The sequence below is a fragment of the Physeter macrocephalus genome, chromosome 15 (genome assembly GCF_002837175.3).
Source record: "Physeter macrocephalus isolate SW-GA chromosome 15, ASM283717v5, whole genome shotgun sequence".
NCBI classification, from domain to species: Eukaryota; Metazoa; Chordata; class Mammalia; order Artiodactyla; family Physeteridae; genus Physeter; species Physeter macrocephalus.
In genome coordinates, this window is record NC_041228.1 from 61,768,143 (window position 1) to 61,788,898 (window position 20,756).

Sequence of the window (20,756 nt, forward strand, 5' to 3'; positions counted from 1 at the left end):
CGCGGCATGTGGGATCTTCCCGGACCGGGGCACGAACCCGCGTCCCCTGCATCGGCAGGCGGACTCTCAACCACTGCACCACCAGGGAAGCCCCCAAACTGCTTTATCAGACCTCCAGTGTGGCCTCCATATCTCAAAATTCAAGGGTCCTCATTTTACTTGGTCTTTATAAGCAACATTTAACAGAGTTGATAATTCTTTCTGCCTTTCTTCATTTGGCTTTCAGGACATCTTGCTTCCCTGGTTTTCTTCCTAGTCCTCAATTCCCTTTGCTGCCCCTCCTCCCCTTCCCTACGTCTACACTGTAAAGTATGTCGAGGGCTCACTTCTTGAACATTTCTTTTTTCTGTACTCATTCCCTTGATGATCTCATCTCTTCTACTGGCTTTAAATACCATCTAAATTCTGATGAATCCTAACTGTATGGTCCAGATTAGACTACATATATCTAATTGCATACATGACAAACTCTCTTGGATATTTAAGGGACACCTTAAATTTCATCTATCCAAAATTGAGCTCCAGCTTTCTCTACCAAAAGCTGGTCTATCCACATTCTTCCCTATCTTAAAAAATGGTAACGCCAATACTTCCAGTTCCTCAGGCAAAATCAGATTTTGGATGTGGGGTACAGCCACACCCCACATTCAAAATCTGTCTGTGTTACCTCCAAGATGGAATAAAATCCCAACAACATACTCCATGATGATGCAACTAGTACTTAATGAACAGGAACTGGGCCACTGTCCTGTTCTGCTAAAGTTCTCACCTTCTCTTGTTTTTAGGGGGAGTGGGAGAATAGACTGGAGGTGAGGGCAGACCACGTGGAGAAACAGCAAACACCTTTATCCTGGGAAGCAAGGAGGCAGAGTTTGCTTCCACCTCCTCTGATCTCTTGGAATTGGGTTGGCAAAATGGGTATCAGTAACCTGCTGATTTCTAGAATCTCTGTAACCACTCTGAAGTCAATACAAGTTGAAAGTTCCCCATCGATATTTAAACCAGAATGGAAACTGCCACCAGTTTTCAAAAACCACAGCCAGGGTTTGGGTGGGTTTAGACCTCGCACCAGATGCAGTAACTCCCAGCCTATTGGCTGCCTGGCTGGCCAAGCCGATTGCACTAGTCTTGCAACAAGGCTTCCTTGAATTTATCGATATTGATGTCATGACTACAAAGGAGTTTCAGTGTGGATTCACACCATGCCATCTCTTCACCTTCAAGGCTACCATCCCACTCCTAGCCACCATCAATTGCTGGAATGACTATTGCAATAGCCTTGAATCCCTGCTCACACCATTGCCCACCTCCCACCACTTTAAAGTCTGTTCTCAACAAACCAAATCGATTCTGAGTAAGTATAAGTAAGATAATGATATTCCTCTGTTCAAATGGCTCAAATGGCTTGTCACTCAGACTCAGAGTGAGTGAGTCTTTAAAATGACTACAATGACGTGTATCTCTTCTCCTCAAATAAAGCTCTGACCTCATTTTCTGCATTACTTCCACACTCACTCTGTGTCAGCCACATGGGCCCCCTTGCTGAGCTGGGATATGAAGATCTTTACACCTATTCCAGTAAAGGAAGAATGTTTGTTATGTTACTGCTGGGTCCTAGACAGTGCCTGGCATTTGATAAATTCCTAATACCTGTTGAATGAAGGAATAAACAACAATAACAAATTCAAAATTTTGTGACACTTTTCTGGCTCTGGGTGTTCCACTCTCCTAATGAAACTGCTTGTCGTCTCTTGCCTTTCTAAGATCCTAGATTTGCTGCTTACATTTAATGAGGAATCTTAATCTCCCAGAACTCCAGGGTAGTAGAACTGAGCTACAATGTCACTACTAAATTCAGTAGAACTGAGCTACAATGTCACTCTCTTCCTATAGGTACTTCCATCTACAGTGGAACTTCCAAAAAGGAAACTACATTAATTTAAAGTGTCAATGTCTTTAAAAAAACAAACAAACAAAAAAACACACAACTATGTATCAAATTAAGGTTGTGAAAACTTTTAAATTCAGTAGACGAATAAACTAAAACAAAACATAGCTTTGTTGTATCTAAACAACATTAGTGAAGTAAACATTAGTGAAGTAAAATAAAAACACTTTAAGAAAATTAAATGTTATTTTAAATATAGAATAAACTTTAAAAACTTTAAATAAGAATAACATTCTTTGAAGCAAGAAAGATATTTCATGTACCTTTAAGTGCATATGGATTACACTGTACATCATTAAGAGATGCAAATATTTAACTTTTGAAAACTACCAGGCAAGTGCCAGCATACAGAGAGAAAAACCATTGTTTTAGGAATCAAGAGTTGCAATAAAACCTTACTGATAGTGAATTCCTGCCACTTTTAGCAAGATAAGAAATGTGTAGACACTGAGCTTGGGGTAAATAAGTTATGATGCCATCATTTCACTCTTTGCATTTATTCTTGATATATGTCATTGGTGGCAAATAATGTCAGAAAATGTGACGTTATGAGAGTTGTTTTGTGAGAGCAACTCACAAGCTAAAAATCACTTTTTCAGGCTTGGATTCATGCTACAGTTAGTCAGAAATAGGGCAGAACTCAGACTAGCATCACCCTGTTCAGCAAACTAGGTTACCCCCTGTCCAGTTTCTGGAATTGTCTGCTGTACTGAAGCACAGAAGCAAAATATCTTGATTTCCAGTGTTAAGCATGACCATATAAAGAGTATATGTGACAACTGGAACTAAGCCATCGTTTGCATCAATATGTACCATGGACTGCAAGTACCACTGGCTATTTGGCTTGGAGCCTCTGGTTGCCCCGCAAAAGGATAAATATCCAGATATATTTTGTTCTACATCTGGAAAAATGCTGTGCAAAGTTTCTGCCCCTAGTCTCACCATATGTGAAGTGAGAGCAAGCAGACACAGCCATCAACCCTCCCAGCAGAGTATCTGTCAACGGGGGGATGGTGGTGGTGTGATAAACTGGGAGACTGGGATTGACATATATACACTAATATGTATAAAATAGATAACTAATAAGAAGCTGCTGTATAAAAAGTAAATAAAATAAAATTTAAAAAAAAACAGTTCTCTAAAAGACATGGAAATAGTTATAATAGTGGAAAATGGCTTATATAATTAGCATGATATAATGACACATGTCATTTTTAGGTAACGTGTCCTTATGTTGCAAAAATACATTCTAGACTTAGGTACGCTTTCTATCACAGTGAGCTATTTTGGATTTTAGCCAATCAATAAGTTTTAGAGGTTCTATTAAAAAGTTGTTAGAAGGAGTAAATACTCACTAATTTAATTATTAAATTAAATTATTATTAATTTATTATTTAAATTCATTAAATTACTTTAAATTAATTTATTATTTAAGTTCCAGAGCATTTGAATATTATCTCAGCAGCTCTATATTACAGGACGATTTTTAGTATAGCATGAATATTTTTAAAAATAGAAAAAAAATCCTGAATTATTTATTCCTTCAACTCTGGTATTTCCGGTTTCCATGTCACTATCTCTGGTGTTGGTGATATCCTACCTTCCAGAACTTTTATTATTTTAATTCCCCTTTCTTACCTGTCTTTCATATTTATCTCATATAGAATCTTACCTATTCTTCCATCCCTCCCTTTACTCAACACATATTTACTATCACTCGGCAATGTTCAGTCAACACATATTTACTGAGTACTTCTTTGCCATCAGGCACAGGGTTATAAATATAAGTAGGGTACATCCTTACCCTTCTAGGAATTCAGTCTTGGAAAGGAAAATAGACACGTATATATCGAATTTCAACAAAATTTCAGTACTATAAATAGGCTTGAATAAAATCCTTTAGGAGCACAGAAGGAGTGGGGCAGGTGAATGAGCGCATCAGAGGAAGCTTTACAGAAGACAGAGTCTGAGGGCAGTCTGGAATTTGTCAGGAGGAGACAGGATGCACAGGCATTCCGGGCACAGAAGAAACTGAACTAGCAAAGAGGCACAGAGACATGAGGAACACCATCATCTCTAAGAACAGTGTATATTTTAAGTGTGAACACAGATTCAAAGATACGCAAGGGAGTTGAGGCTGTGGGGCATATTGGGCTAGACCTTTTGTAAGTTATTCAAGGTGGGCTTTAGCTTGCGAGCAGCCAGAAGTTCACAGAAGCTTTGGGCAGCTGAGTGACCACCAGAGATTTGTCTGAGGGAAAAGACAGACTGAGTAACAGGGAGGAAGGAGGACTAAAGTAGAAATAAAGTAGGACTAGACGGTACAGTCCATTGCAGGGGAAGCTGCGGTACCCATCACAGGGGCGGTGGAGGAGGGGGAGACCACGAGCATCCGTTAGGATGAAACAGAAGGCATGGATTCAAAAGACATTTCTGAGACAGAATCTGGAGAATCTGGCAAGTAACTGTGTATTTATGTTTGTGCGTGAATTTTACGTGGAAGTGGGTAGGGGCAATGAGAGCAAGGCAGGAGCTGAGGATGTGCCCAATTTTCTGCTTCTTGTTTGTTTGTCTTCTGTTTAGAGGACTAAGCCGATGTCCATGACATCCAGGGAGAAAAGTAGGACCGTGGGCAAGGATGGAACAAAAGCAGCTCATTTGCTTTTTAGAAATCTTAAACTTGAAGTAACTGGGGAGTCAAATTACATGGAGAGGACCCAGTGGGCAGCAGGAAATAGGAAAACAATGCTCAAAGAGGACTGTTGGATGGAGTGTCAACTACAGAGCCATCAATATACATACGGATGGTATTTCAAGTCAAAGGAGTAGATAAGGTCCTGTCGGAAGGGAGAAGGCCGAAAGTAAAACCGTTGGGGCCAAAAGTAAAGTTTTAAGAGATGAACAGCAAACAAGAATATGCTGAAGAAATAACCAGAAAAATAAAAGAACCAAGTGATGGGGTCAAAACCCCTGGAAAGGAAAGGCTTGAAGAAAACTAAGACTATGCTCAACAGGATCAAATCTCTTACCTCATTGCAGCCTGTGGATTTTATACTCCTACATCGATTTTACCGATGAGAAAAGCAATGCCCAGAATGATTGCTGACCGCCAGACTTCACATACCAGTAAGCAGCAGAGACAACACGAGAACCTAGGTCCAGCGCCAGTGCTGTTTCCTCAAAAATCCATTGCCTCTTCAGTAACAGCTTCATTTGATGACCTAAAAGCCCCCGTTTTTCAATGTATCCTAAGTTAAATGCTGGTAACGTCTCTCCTTAAGTTCACTGGTTTCTATAATTAACAACTCGTTTCTCCCCTTCCTGATTCTGCCACAGGGCTTTGCTTTCATCAACCCATTCTGCTTCTAGTTTCCTACAACCAGCCTGCCACTTACTCCATTCTAACTGAGAAATGGCCTCCACTCTTGGCCACAATTTGTGGTCCTGATCACCTTCCAGGAACACCATAAACCTCATCTTCCCCATTGATTAACTCTCTCGCTTAGGAATATTCCTAAATTATTCTCCATTATTCTGTGCTCCCTTGGCATTATTCATACACGTGAACAAAGAACTCTGTGTCCTTGCTCACTTGAAAATTTTCAACTATGTCTATTCTTTCTTCTCAATCAGCCTATAAGCTCTTCAAGGGAAGAGCTGGCCTTGCAGAAGCCATTTTTAACCCTATTAAATGAGCATTAGAGTATGGGTAGCGTTGTGATGTTAATAAATGTGGATGTGACTTGGCTGCTGGAGTTCAAGCACAAAGAGTAGACTAAAATAAGCACCAAATGTAAATAAGGTAACTGGCTATGAAAATTTTTAACATAATATGACACATAGAGTGTAAGTGGCCAAAAGTGGTGGCACTTACCATAGGGCATTGCAGATTTTACAGGAAGTGGCTCTTTCGTTAGTTTTCAGTTTTGTTTTATCAAAATAAATACACTTTAAACAACTATTTGAACAAATTTTGTTTTCACGGGTTGATCTACATCTGTACTTCCATTATTAATATGTAAGATATAAACCAACAGTATTTCAAATAAAATAGTATTGTTCATTTAGACTTTCCCATAAATATGTTTTCTAGAAAATGTGTTCCAGTACTACCACTGGGAAATAAACTCCTCTGCAGCCCAGTTATTGGCCAGGACATAGTTCCAGTACTAACAGTATCTAAGGGCAACACAACATAAACCCTGGCTGGTTTCTGAATCTACATTTCAAGGACAGAATGAAACCAGTGAAACTGAAAAGAAACTCATATAAACATCGTAGACCAGACATCATACAATAGGCAGTTATTTTCTTTGGAAGTCAGACATGAAAACAAGTCACAGAATGTTCTTTCATTATTTCCATATTACTTAAAACACACACAAATATTCTCAGATTTCTTTTTGTGGGTTTAAACTCTCAAGTTCTTCCTTATTTTAAATAAAAAGCAACTGAATACCTATCCACATGGAATAAGCATACAGTGGCCTACTTGGAAAAGCTCCATAATTGGCCCTTTCTGTTTGAAAGCTCACAGATAAAGAAGTCATAGAATTTTGTACTCTGAACAAACACTTTAAAATACACAAAAATCAGAAATGTGAGACATTACAGATGTCATATCGTGCACAGAATTTTGAAAAGAGCGAACAATTTCCTCAGATATTCTATTTAAACAGTATAAGGAGACATAAAATTGGTTATATGTCTTAGTAACATTTACTGGGACCTTGTAATTGCAATACGCCTGATAACGAGCTAAACTTTACACAGGTCATCTCATTCCTCACATAATCCTCGCAACAACCCTCTGAGGTGAGTGCGTGTGCTAGACATGAAGAAACTGAAGTAGAGGGAAATTTATAAGCTGCCCACAGCCTCCTAGCTAGTATCAGTGCCAGAATTTAAACCCTGATGGCCTGATGTTTGGGCCCTGATTCTTAATCTCTGATGAGTTCTCTTGAGTGCTACCTACTTTCTTTAGGGTAAAATATTTTTCTAGAAAAAGTTAAAATAATATAATGAAATATTTTGTAATGTGTAACGTTACCTTAGAATTTCCATGTTTCGTGAAAGTTACCTAAATAGAGAATACCTATCAAAACTAATGTAAGTGCAAAAAAAAAAGTAAAAACCAGAATGTATTAAAATTAACTGCACCCTGCAATGTGTCCAAAGGAGAAATGTTAGCACCACTGTTCCTTAAGTTTGCTGTCACCAATGATTATTATCAGCCTTTGCTAGTGCATTCCTAATTCATGCACGTACTATAGATTTTTGAAAATTTTTCTAAATATTTAGGGTATGAAGTATGCTAATATTAATGAGTTATAGTCTTACAAGAGTAAGAACTAATAGTCTTTAAAAAGTAATTTTGTTTCCCCAACTTGCTAATTTTCTCTCAGAGTGAATATAAGGTTATTAAGGATAAGTCACATATTTTTATTTAATCCTTCACCCAGGGCTCAAAGGCCACTAACTCAGAGAGGTCTTCCGCAACTGTTTAACATGTTAGCTCCACCTTTATCATTCTCTATCATCTCACTTTGCTTATTTTCGTTAGCTTGTTGAACCTTTTATACACTAATGTATGCTTCAGCATCAAAAAACAGTGGCTGGGGCTTCCCTGGTGGCGCAGTGGTTGAGAATCCTCCTGCCGATGCAGGGGACACGGGTTCGTGCCCCGGTCCGGGAAGATCCCACATGCCGCGGAGCGGCTGGGCCCGTGAGCCATGGCCACTGAGCCTGCGCGTCCGGAGCCTGTGCTCCGCAACGGGAGAGGCCACAACAGTGAGAGGCCCGCGTACCACACACACACACAAAAAAACAGTGGCTGGCACAAAAATGCTCAATCAGTAGTTGTTGAATTAAATGTTTTTTTAATCACAAATTTATCAATGAGAATAACAAATTGTTTTAATCAATTATAAATGCCTTTCTATAACTTCTTGAAATTATGAAGACAACAAATACTTAGAAAAATAAGGAAAGGGTTATTAAGCATACTTACTGTAATACCTTCACCAGACAAGTCATTACCACTTGAATTTTCACATTTTCTTCCAATGAACTAAATGTTTTATGTTTTATATATATATATGTATATATAAAATACATAATAACATATAAAACGAGCATAAATTTATGCTAGTTTCATAAACTTTAATTCAATTAGTAAAAATCATCAAAAATATGAGAATTTAAATTTTAAATCGTGTACAATTACGTGGTTGTATAAATTCCTAAAGGAAGTATGTGAAAGAACAAAGCTGAACAGTAGCAAAGAATGTTCTTGAACTAAATGTCACTCTTAGTTGTGATTATAAATGACTATAAATGACCATGTTTGCTTTTAATGAAGGCATTCAGTAAAGGTAACTACAAAAACAATTAAGCAAAGAAACTGCATTTTCCTACTGACCATAATTATAAGTTTGGGATATGTTCCCTAACTAAACTACCTCTTCTAAAACTAAGTTAAAACTTTTGGTTAGAAGAGAGTTAAGGTTGCAGAGCCCACCTGGCCCATAGGAGATGGTTCATGTTTGATGAATGAGTGGGTGAACAAGCTTGCTCATTTCTCCCATCCATTCTTCCTTGAACCATCCTAGGACCACTATGTTGCCACCCAAACTGTTTTGTTTTGTTTTGTTTTGTTTTTGTGTTACGCGGGCCTCTCTCTGTTGCGGCCTCTCTCGCTGCGGAGCACAGGCTCCGGACGCGCAGGCTCAGCGGCCATGGCTCACGGGCCCAGCCGCTCCGCGGCATGTGGGATCTTCCCGGACCGGGGCACGAACCCGCGTCCCCTGCATCGGCAGGCAGACTCTCAACCACTGCACCACCAGGGAAGCCCCCAAACTGCTTTATCAGACCTCCAGTGTGGCCTCCATATCTCAAAATTCAAGGGTCCTCATTTTACTTGGTCTTTATAAGCAACATTTAACAGAGTTGATAATTCTTTCTGCCTTTCTTCATTTGGCTTTCAGGACATCTTGCTTCCCTGGTTTTCTTCCTAGTCCTCAATTCCCTTTGCTGCCCCTCCTCCCCTTCCCTACGTCTACACTGTAAAGTATGTCGAGGGCTCACTTCTTGAACATTTCTTTTTTCTGTACTCATTCCCTTGATGATCTCATCTCTTCTACTGGCTTTAAATACCATCTAAATTCTGATGAATCCTAACTGTATGGTCCAGATTAGACTACATATATCTAATTGCATACATGACAAACTCTCTTGGATATTTAAGGGACACCTTAAATTTCATCTATCCAAAATTGAGCTCCAGCTTTCTCTACCAAAAGCTGGTCTATCCACATTCTTCCCTATCTTAAAAAATGGTAACGCCAATACTTCCAGTTCCTCAGGCAAAATCAGATTTTGGATGTGGGGTACAGCCACACCCCACATTCAAAATCTGTCTGTGTTACCTCCAAGATGGAATAAAATCCCAACAACATACTCCATGATGATGCAACTAGTACTTAATGAACAGGAACTGGGCCACTGTCCTGTTCTGCTAAAGTTCTCACCTTCTCTTGTTTTTAGGGGGAGTGGGAGAATAGACTGGAGGTGAGGGCAGACCACGTGGAGAAACAGCAAACACCTTTATCCTGGGAAGCAAGGAGGCAGAGTTTGCTTCCACCTCCTCTGATCTCTTGGAATTGGGTTGGCAAAATGGGTATCAGTAACCTGCTGATTTCTAGAATCTCTGTAACCACTCTGAAGTCAATACAAGTTGAAAGTTCCCCATCGATATTTAAACCAGAATGGAAACTGCCACCAGTTTTCAAAAACCACAGCCAGGGTTTGGGTGGGTTTAGACCTCGCACCAGATGCAGTAACTCCCAGCCTATTGGCTGCCTGGCTGGCCAAGCCGATTGCACTAGTCTTGCAACAAGGCTTCCTTGAATTTATCGATATTGATGTCATGACTACAAAGGAGTTTCAGTGTGGATTCACACCATGCCATCTCTTCACCTTCAAGGCTACCATCCCACTCCTAGCCACCATCAATTGCTGGAATGACTATTGCAATAGCCTTGAATCCCTGCTCACACCATTGCCCACCTCCCACCACTTTAAAGTCTGTTCTCAACAAACCAAATCGATTCTGAGTAAGTATAAGTAAGATAATGATATTCCTCTGTTCAAATGGCTCAAATGGCTTGTCACTCAGACTCAGAGTGAGTGAGTCTTTAAAATGACTACAATGACGTGTATCTCTTCTCCTCAAATAAAGCTCTGACCTCATTTTCTGCATTACTTCCACACTCACTCTGTGTCAGCCACATGGGCCCCCTTGCTGAGCTGGGATATGAAGATCTTTACACCTATTCCAGTAAAGGAAGAATGTTTGTTATGTTACTGCTGGGTCCTAGACAGTGCCTGGCATTTGATAAATTCCTAATACCTGTTGAATGAAGGAATAAACAACAATAACAAATTCAAAATTTTGTGACACTTTTCTGGCTCTGGGTGTTCCACTCTCCTAATGAAACTGCTTGTCGTCTCTTGCCTTTCTAAGATCCTAGATTTGCTGCTTACATTTAATGAGGAATCTTAATCTCCCAGAACTCCAGGGTAGTAGAACTGAGCTACAATGTCACTCTTAAATTCAGTAGAACTGAGCTACAATGTCACTCTCTTCCTATAGGTACTTCCATGCCACTACTAAATTCAGTAGAACTGAGCTACAATGTCACTCTCTTCCTATAGGTACTTCCATCTACAGTGGAACTTCCAAAAAGGAAACTACATTAATTTAAAGTGTCAATGTCTTTAAAAAAACAAACAAACAAAAAAACACACAACTATGTATCAAATTAAGGTTGTGAAAACTTTTAAATTCAGTAGACGAATAAACTAAAACAAAACATAGCTTTGTTGTATCTAAACAACATTAGTGAAGTAAACATTAGTGAAGTAAAATAAAAACACTTTAAGAAAATTAAATGTTATTTTAAATATAGAATAAACTTTAAAAACTTTAAATAAGAATAACATTCTTTGAAGCAAGAAAGATATTTCATGTACCTTTAAGTGCATATGGATTACACTGTACATCATTAAGAGATGCAAATATTTAACTTTTGAAAACTACCAGGCAAGTGCCAGCATACAGAGAGAAAAACCATTGTTTTAGGAATCAAGAGTTGCAATAAAACCTTACTGATAGTGAATTCCTGCCACTTTTAGCAAGATAAGAAATGTGTAGACACTGAGCTTGGGGTAAATAAGTTATGATGCCATCATTTCACTCTTTGCATTTATTCTTGATATATGTCATTGGTGGCAAATAATGTCAGAAAATGTGACGTTATGAGAGTTGTTTTGTGAGAGCAACTCACAAGCTAAAAATCACTTTTTCAGGCTTGGATTCATGCTACAGTTAGTCAGAAATAGGGCAGAACTCAGACTAGCATCACCCTGTTCAGCAAACTAGGTTACCCCCTGTCCAGTTTCTGGAATTGTCTGCTGTACTGAAGCACAGAAGCAAAATATCTTGATTTCCAGTGTTAAGCATGACCATATAAAGAGTATATGTGACAACTGGAACTAAGCCATCGTTTGCATCAATATGTACCATGGACTGCAAGTACCACTGGCTATTTGGCTTGGAGCCTCTGGTTGCCCCGCAAAAGGATAAATATCCAGATATATTTTGTTCTACATCTGGAAAAATGCTGTGCAAAGTTTCTGCCCCTAGTCTCACCATATGTGAAGTGAGAGCAAGCAGACACAGCCATCAACCCTCCCAGCAGAGTATCTGTCAACGGGGGGATGGTGGTGGTGTGATAAACTGGGAGACTGGGATTGACATATATACACTAATATGTATAAAATAGATAACTAATAAGAAGCTGCTGTATAAAAAGTAAATAAAATAAAATTTAAAAAAAAACAGTTCTCTAAAAGACATGGAAATAGTTATAATAGTGGAAAATGGCTTATATAATTAGCATGATATAATGACACATGTCATTTTTAGGTAACGTGTCCTTATGTTGCAAAAATACATTCTAGACTTAGGTACGCTTTCTATCACAGTGAGCTATTTTGGATTTTAGCCAATCAATAAGTTTTAGAGGTTCTATTAAAAAGTTGTTAGAAGGAGTAAATACTCACTAATTTAATTATTAAATTAAATTATTATTAATTTATTATTTAAATTCATTAAATTACTTTAAATTAATTTATTATTTAAGTTCCAGAGCATTTGAATATTATCTCAGCAGCTCTATATTACAGGACGATTTTTAGTATAGCATGAATATTTTTAAAAATAGAAAAAAAATCCTGAATTATTTATTCCTTCAACTCTGGTATTTCCGGTTTCCATGTCACTATCTCTGGTGTTGGTGATATCCTACCTTCCAGAACTTTTATTATTTTAATTCCCCTTTCTTACCTGTCTTTCATATTTATCTCATATAGAATCTTACCTATTCTTCCATCCCTCCCTTTACTCAACACATATTTACTATCACTCGGCAATGTTCAGTCAACACATATTTACTGAGTACTTCTTTGCCATCAGGCACAGGGTTATAAATATAAGTAGGGTACATCCTTACCCTTCTAGGAATTCAGTCTTGGAAAGGAAAATAGACACGTATATATCGAATTTCAACAAAATTTCAGTACTATAAATAGGCTTGAATAAAATCCTTTAGGAGCACAGAAGGAGTGGGGCAGGTGAATGAGCGCATCAGAGGAAGCTTTACAGAAGACAGAGTCTGAGGGCAGTCTGGAATTTGTCAGGAGGAGACAGGATGCACAGGCATTCCGGGCACAGAAGAAACTGAACTAGCAAAGAGGCACAGAGACATGAGGAACACCATCATCTCTAAGAACAGTGTATATTTTAAGTGTGAACACAGATTCAAAGATACGCAAGGGAGTTGAGGCTGTGGGGCATATTGGGCTAGACCTTTTGTAAGTTATTCAAGGTGGGCTTTAGCTTGCGAGCAGCCAGAAGTTCACAGAAGCTTTGGGCAGCTGAGTGACCACCAGAGATTTGTCTGAGGGAAAAGACAGACTGAGTAACAGGGAGGAAGGAGGACTAAAGTAGAAATAAAGTAGGACTAGACGGTACAGTCCATTGCAGGGGAAGCTGCGGTACCCATCACAGGGGCGGTGGAGGAGGGGGAGACCACGAGCATCCGTTAGGATGAAACAGAAGGCATGGATTCAAAAGACATTTCTGAGACAGAATCTGGAGAATCTGGCAAGTAACTGTGTATTTATGTTTGTGCGTGAATTTTACGTGGAAGTGGGTAGGGGCAATGAGAGCAAGGCAGGAGCTGAGGATGTGCCCAATTTTCTGCTTCTTGTTTGTTTGTCTTCTGTTTAGAGGACTAAGCCGATGTCCATGACATCCAGGGAGAAAAGTAGGACCGTGGGCAAGGATGGAACAAAAGCAGCTCATTTGCTTTTTAGAAATCTTAAACTTGAAGTAACTGGGGAGTCAAATTACATGGAGAGGACCCAGTGGGCAGCAGGAAATAGGAAAACAATGCTCAAAGAGGACTGTTGGATGGAGTGTCAACTACAGAGCCATCAATATACATACGGATGGTATTTCAAGTCAAAGGAGTAGATAAGGTCCTGTCGGAAGGGAGAAGGCCGAAAGTAAAACCGTTGGGGCCAAAAGTAAAGTTTTAAGAGATGAACAGCAAACAAGAATATGCTGAAGAAATAACCAGAAAAATAAAAGAACCAAGTGATGGGGTCAAAACCCCTGGAAAGGAAAGGCTTGAAGAAAACTAAGACTATGCTCAACAGGATCAAATCTCTTACCTCATTGCAGCCTGTGGATTTTATACTCCTACATCGATTTTACCGATGAGAAAAGCAATGCCCAGAATGATTGCTGACCGCCAGACTTCACATACCAGTAAGCAGCAGAGACAACACGAGAACCTAGGTCCAGCGCCAGTGCTGTTTCCTCAAAAATCCATTGCCTCTTCAGTAACAGCTTCATTTGATGACCTAAAAGCCCCCGTTTTTCAATGTATCCTAAGTTAAATGCTGGTAACGTCTCTCCTTAAGTTCACTGGTTTCTATAATTAACAACTCGTTTCTCCCCTTCCTGATTCTGCCACAGGGCTTTGCTTTCATCAACCCATTCTGCTTCTAGTTTCCTACAACCAGCCTGCCACTTACTCCATTCTAACTGAGAAATGGCCTCCACTCTTGGCCACAATTTGTGGTCCTGATCACCTTCCAGGAACACCATAAACCTCATCTTCCCCATTGATTAACTCTCTCGCTTAGGAATATTCCTAAATTATTCTCCATTATTCTGTGCTCCCTTGGCATTATTCATACACGTGAACAAAGAACTCTGTGTCCTTGCTCACTTGAAAATTTTCAACTATGTCTATTCTTTCTTCTCAATCAGCCTATAAGCTCTTCAAGGGAAGAGCTGGCCTTGCAGAAGCCATTTTTAACCCTATTAAATGAGCATTAGAGTATGGGTAGCGTTGTGATGTTAATAAATGTGGATGTGACTTGGCTGCTGGAGTTCAAGCACAAAGAGTAGACTAAAATAAGCACCAAATGTAAATAAGGTAACTGGCTATGAAAATTTTTAACATAATATGACACATAGAGTGTAAGTGGCCAAAAGTGGTGGCACTTACCATAGGGCATTGCAGATTTTACAGGAAGTGGCTCTTTCGTTAGTTTTCAGTTTTGTTTTATCAAAATAAATACACTTTAAACAACTATTTGAACAAATTTTGTTTTCACGGGTTGATCTACATCTGTACTTCCATTATTAATATGTAAGATATAAACCAACAGTATTTCAAATAAAATAGTATTGTTCATTTAGACTTTCCCATAAATATGTTTTCTAGAAAATGTGTTCCAGTACTACCACTGGGAAATAAACTCCTCTGCAGCCCAGTTATTGGCCAGGACATAGTTCCAGTACTAACAGTATCTAAGGGCAACACAACATAAACCCTGGCTGGTTTCTGAATCTACATTTCAAGGACAGAATGAAACCAGTGAAACTGAAAAGAAACTCATATAAACATCGTAGACCAGACATCATACAATAGGCAGTTATTTTCTTTGGAAGTCAGACATGAAAACAAGTCACAGAATGTTCTTTCATTATTTCCATATTACTTAAAACACACACAAATATTCTCAGATTTCTTTTTGTGGGTTTAAACTCTCAAGTTCTTCCTTATTTTAAATAAAAAGCAACTGAATACCTATCCACATGGAATAAGCATACAGTGGCCTACTTGGAAAAGCTCCATAATTGGCCCTTTCTGTTTGAAAGCTCACAGATAAAGAAGTCATAGAATTTTGTACTCTGAACAAACACTTTAAAATACACAAAAATCAGAAATGTGAGACATTACAGATGTCATATCGTGCACAGAATTTTGAAAAGAGCGAACAATTTCCTCAGATATTCTATTTAAACAGTATAAGGAGACATAAAATTGGTTATATGTCTTAGTAACATTTACTGGGACCTTGTAATTGCAATACGCCTGATAACGAGCTAAACTTTACACAGGTCATCTCATTCCTCACATAATCCTCGCAACAACCCTCTGAGGTGAGTGCGTGTGCTAGACATGAAGAAACTGAAGTAGAGGGAAATTTATAAGCTGCCCACAGCCTCCTAGCTAGTATCAGTGCCAGAATTTAAACCCTGATGGCCTGATGTTTGGGCCCTGATTCTTAATCTCTGATGAGTTCTCTTGAGTGCTACCTACTTTCTTTAGGGTAAAATATTTTTCTAGAAAAAGTTAAAATAATATAATGAAATATTTTGTAATGTGTAACGTTACCTTAGAATTTCCATGTTTCGTGAAAGTTACCTAAATAGAGAATACCTATCAAAACTAATGTAAGTGCAAAAAAAAAAGTAAAAACCAGAATGTATTAAAATTAACTGCACCCTGCAATGTGTCCAAAGGAGAAATGTTAGCACCACTGTTCCTTAAGTTTGCTGTCACCAATGATTATTATCAGCCTTTGCTAGTGCATTCCTAATTCATGCACGTACTATAGATTTTTGAAAATTTTTCTAAATATTTAGGGTATGAAGTATGCTAATATTAATGAGTTATAGTCTTACAAGAGTAAGAACTAATAGTCTTTAAAAAGTAATTTTGTTTCCCCAACTTGCTAATTTTCTCTCAGAGTGAATATAAGGTTATTAAGGATAAGTCACATATTTTTATTTAATCCTTCACCCAGGCTTATTTTCACACGTCAAACTTCACAAACAAATCCAGAAGAAAAAAAAAAAAGCCATTGCCAATGTATTCCTTAACATAAAGCAGCCACAGAAATGTACACTTTACAATATGTCATTTACATACTTCTAAGAAACAACGGCCCATTAGAAATGATATAGTTTGCAAGGCAGAAATAGAGACACAGATGTAGAGAACAAACGTATGGACACCAAAGCGGGGAAAATCGGGGGGTGGTGTGGTGGTGGTGTGATGAACTGGGAGATTGGGATTGATATATATATACACTAATATGTATAAAATGGATAATTAATAACAACCTGCTGTATAAAAAAATAATAAAATAAAATTCAAAAAAAATGTAGGGAAAAATGGTAATATGGGGGCATTAGACAGTTAATAAAAATACTATTTTCTAGAAAAAAAAAGAAATGACATATATCTATATCTATCTACCTATCTATCCATATATGTATATCAGCCATCTGGAAAGCATCTTCAAATTATTGATCCTTGATTTTTTTCAGATCCACCATTCATAAGAAGATTCCATCGGTTAGGAATTAGGAAACAATTATTCTACTAAGTCACTTAAAAGCAAATACACCAACTATCAGCACTTTCAGGATAGGAATCTTTCTCCTAAGAGTAGAATTTAAAGTACTCAGTAGGAACATTAGACCTAAAGGTATTTAATTCTACTCTGAAATTCAAAGAGCTCTTAGAATGAAAGGAGCACTAATAAAAGAGTATGCAGAAGAAGATACTCTTGAAGAAAATCTTTTTTTTTTTTGAAATTTTATAGAGGACAAATAGTAAAAGATTAAATACTAGCATGACGGAATTTAACCATGGAATTTAACCATTATTAAACATTTCTATGTACATACCATTTGAAAATTTTTCTTACCATATACTCCATATTAGACGCTGCTGGATACACCTGACTTCGTAACTTGTTATGAAGGTCCAGGATACTCTGCATGTCATTGTCCGTGATGGCCCTTTTCCCTCTTTGCTTTGCCATCCACCACTCACCATCCTCATCCATGTACTTTTCCAAAAGTTTGTCCAATAAAGTGGCATTAGGAACCACCATGGCTGGAATTGCTCCGGCCATGAATAGCACTGTGGTAACTCTGAGCCACTCCCGCGCAGTACACTTCATAATGAACGATCTCAGGATGTCCCCGGGAAAAGCTCCAAGAAAGGTTCTTCCACTCCGTCTGGCTATAAGGACGTGCAGTGTAATTAGGGTGAAAATCCCGGCAGATATTAATTTTCTAATAACAAAAATAATCCAACGGTTACAAAGGGATGGAGCCAGTTTGATTTGTTTATATAATGCCAGCAAATGGACATGCATAATAAAATAAAATTCAAAAAAAATGTAGGGAAAAATGGTAATATGGGGGCATTAGACAGTTAATAAAAATACTATTTTCTAGAAAAAAAAAGAAATGACATATATCTATATCTATCTACCTATCTATCCATATATGTATATCAGCCATCTGGAAAGCATCTTCAAATTATTGATCCTTGATTTTTTTCAGATCCACCATTCATAAGAAGATTCCATCGGTTAGGAATTAGGAAACAATTATTCTACTAAGTCACTTAAAAGCAAATACACCAACTATCAGCACTTTCAGGATAGGAATCTTTCTCCTAAGAGTAGAATTTAAAGTACTCAGTAGGAACATTAGACCTAAAGGTATTTAATTCTACTCTGAAATTCAAAGAGCTCTTAGAATGAAAGGAGCACTAATAAAAGAGTATGCAGAAGAAGATACTCTTGAAGAAAATCTTTTTTTTTTTTGAAATTTTATAGAGGACAAATAGTAAAAGATTAAATACTAGCATGACGGAATTTAACCATGGAATTTAACCATTATTAAACATTTCTATGTACATACCATTTGAAAATTTTTCTTACCATATACTCCATATTAGACGCTGCTGGATACACCTGACTTCGTAACTTGTTATGAAGGTCCAGGATACTCTGCATGTCATTGTCCGTGATGGCCCTTTTCCCTCTTTGCTTTGCCATCCACCACTCACCATCCTCATCCATGTACTTTTCCAAAAGTTTGTCCAATAAAGTGGCATTAGGAACCACCATGGCTGGAATTGCTCCGGCCATGAATAGCACTGTGGTAACTCTGAGCCACTCCCGCGCAGTACACTTCATAATGAACGATCTCAGGATGTCCCCGGGAAAAGCTCCAAGAAAGGTTCTTCCACTCCGTCTGGCTATAAGGACGTGCAGTGTAATTAGGGTGAAAATCCCGGCAGATATTAATTTTCTAATAACAAAAATAATCCAACGGTTACAAAGGGATGGAGCCAGTTTGATTTGTTTATATAATGCCAGCAAATGGACATGCACTTTTTGAAATAAATCTTCTCCCATCCATTTTTCCTCCAGAGGACTTTTCACAATTGTTTCCACAAAATAGACAGCAATGTTTTCCAAGATAATGTGCATGACGCCAAAAATAAATGGCAAGAGTAACCGAGAGGAGCGAAAGCTTGAAAATAATTTCTGAATTACAAAGCTTTAAATGGCGAGATATTACATACAGCCTGCAAAGGGTATGATGTCCCTAGAATGTTTTATCAATCAATCCAGAGGTTCACATTTCCCTCTCTGTTTTAAGGTATTATTTTATCTCAAGTGTCCCATCTCTGGTTCATAATGTCAACGAAATTATGAAACTGAGGGTGAATGTTGTAAAGAAGTACAAACTGTTATTCACACATATATCCATGGGTACTTCTAGAGGGACCCCTGAATGAATGCGAGTGAATAGTTACGGTCGCTGGAGGAAGTCTCTTCTTATACAGCCACAGGTCAAGAAGAAAATCATTATTTCCTAGAAAGTGTGTGCCTAACCTGTGGCCCGCACCCGATAAAGCCAACAGTACGCGGGCAGCTTCACAGCCTCTCCTCCCACCCTCCGCAGGCGCGCACTGTTCACTTAACCCAAACGAAAGGGCGCGACGGGAGGAGGTGAAACTCACAAACTCAGCAGAAGGAGCTCCCACAAATCTCCATCGTGGCTGCCTTCCGAGCAGCCCACCCACCCTCTGTGACCGACCATTCTCTGCACGTTGATTTTTTTTTTTTTTTTTAAGTAGAGTTTAAGAAGCCAAAAGTAGATAGGAGAAGGCGGGAGCCTGACGATTCAGCGCTGCGGTTTAAGAAATGCCCTTACCTCTCCAGCGTGAAGTTCCCTACGAGGGCTGAGCCGAACAAGACGGCCGGCTTCCCGCAGCCAGCACGCACGACTGCACATAGACAGCCCGGTTCGGGCAGGACCCGGGCACGGCGCGTCCTCGGGCGACGGGGGCGCTGCCTGCAGCGGGACGTCGGCCCCGGCCTCCGCGGCTCCTCCCTGGACCTGGAAGGAGGAGCAGGCAAAAAGTGCTCCAAAGTTAAGAGCCTGAGGCTGGGGCGGAACGGCGGCTGCCCGGTTAGCTCGCCAGGGTGGGCGCCCGAGCTTCTCGGAGCCTTATCAGTCGGCGCGAGGGGCTGGGACCCGGGTCGGGCTGGGCGGCGAAGGCTGGAGACGACCTCGCTCCCGCGCTCGGTGCAGCCGCCCCGCGCAGAGCCAGGCGCCGAGCGCTTCCGCCGCTTCCTCGAGCTCCCGGGCATTTATTGCGGTCCCAGCGCGCGCGCACGTGACGTGAGCTCCCCCTCCTCGCCCACCCCACCTCTGCCCGGCCCTGGACGGGGGCCCGCGGCGGGAGCGACGAGAGGCCGCCCTGCTTCTCCCCACGCCCCTCACTCCCCGGCCCAGCGAAGCCGGGACACTTGGCCTTTGTGCGTGTGCTTTGGGCTTCAGGGACCCGGGCGTGGAAGGTCTGGACCCTGTGGGAGGCGTATGCAAGGAGGTCCCCAAGTCCTCCCGCCCCTCACAGCTCCCCTGCTTTCAGAGATCCTTCTCCTAGTTCCTTCCTGACTCGATGCTAAAATGGCTCTAACAACCCTTACAGAAAAGGAGCTGCCCCCCAGAGGGCCTGCGGAGAGGGTGCAGGTGGGGTTAACACGTTGGGTTTTGGAGACTCAGAAGGAGAACTGGGGCGGAAAGAAGGGACTGGGGAGAAGGTAGGCTGGGGAGCAGACGTCTTTTCCTTTTATTTTCTCCAGGGCATCACTTCCATTATCAAGACCCACTGTCTAGAATTGGGAAGTTGTTCTTTTTGGCTCCGTTAAAACCTTGATGATGGTGACCAAATGGGGAAGAGGTTTCATAGAATGGTGGGTGATCTGTGACTCAGGATTACCTGACAGTTGAGAGCTCCACTTCATGCATAAAATGCGTTGTATTCGGGTCCTAAGGTGACCACAGAACTTTTTTTTTTTTTCTAATGGTGTAATCATTTATGGAGTTGATATGAAGGGTAGCCTCAGTTAATTTATCAGCGCTACCTTGACAGGAATTCAAAATCCAAACCTAGGGCTTCCCTGGTGGCGCAGTGGTTGAGAGTCCGCCTGCCGATGCAGGGGACACGGGTTCGTGCCCCGGTCCGGGAAGATCCCACATGCCGCGGAGCGGCTGGGCCCG

General features: G+C 40.0%; 1 protein-coding gene across 1 annotated transcript in view; it reads right to left on the bottom strand.

Annotated features, from left to right (window-relative positions):
* CRISPLD1 (cysteine rich secretory protein LCCL domain containing 1) overlaps positions 1-19,797 on the bottom strand; it is a 54,441-nt gene extending 34,644 nt beyond the window's left edge. The window contains exons 1-2 of the mRNA XM_007106054.1: positions 19,404-19,797; positions 17,090-17,409 (exon numbers count right to left, since the gene is read on the bottom strand). Coding sequence (XP_007106116.1) covers positions 17,090-17,347 — 258 coding nt within the window. The 5' untranslated portion in view covers positions 17,348-17,409; positions 19,404-19,797. The remainder of the gene's footprint in view (positions 1-17,089; positions 17,410-19,403) is intronic.
* Positions 19,798-20,756: the final 959 nt, after the last annotated feature.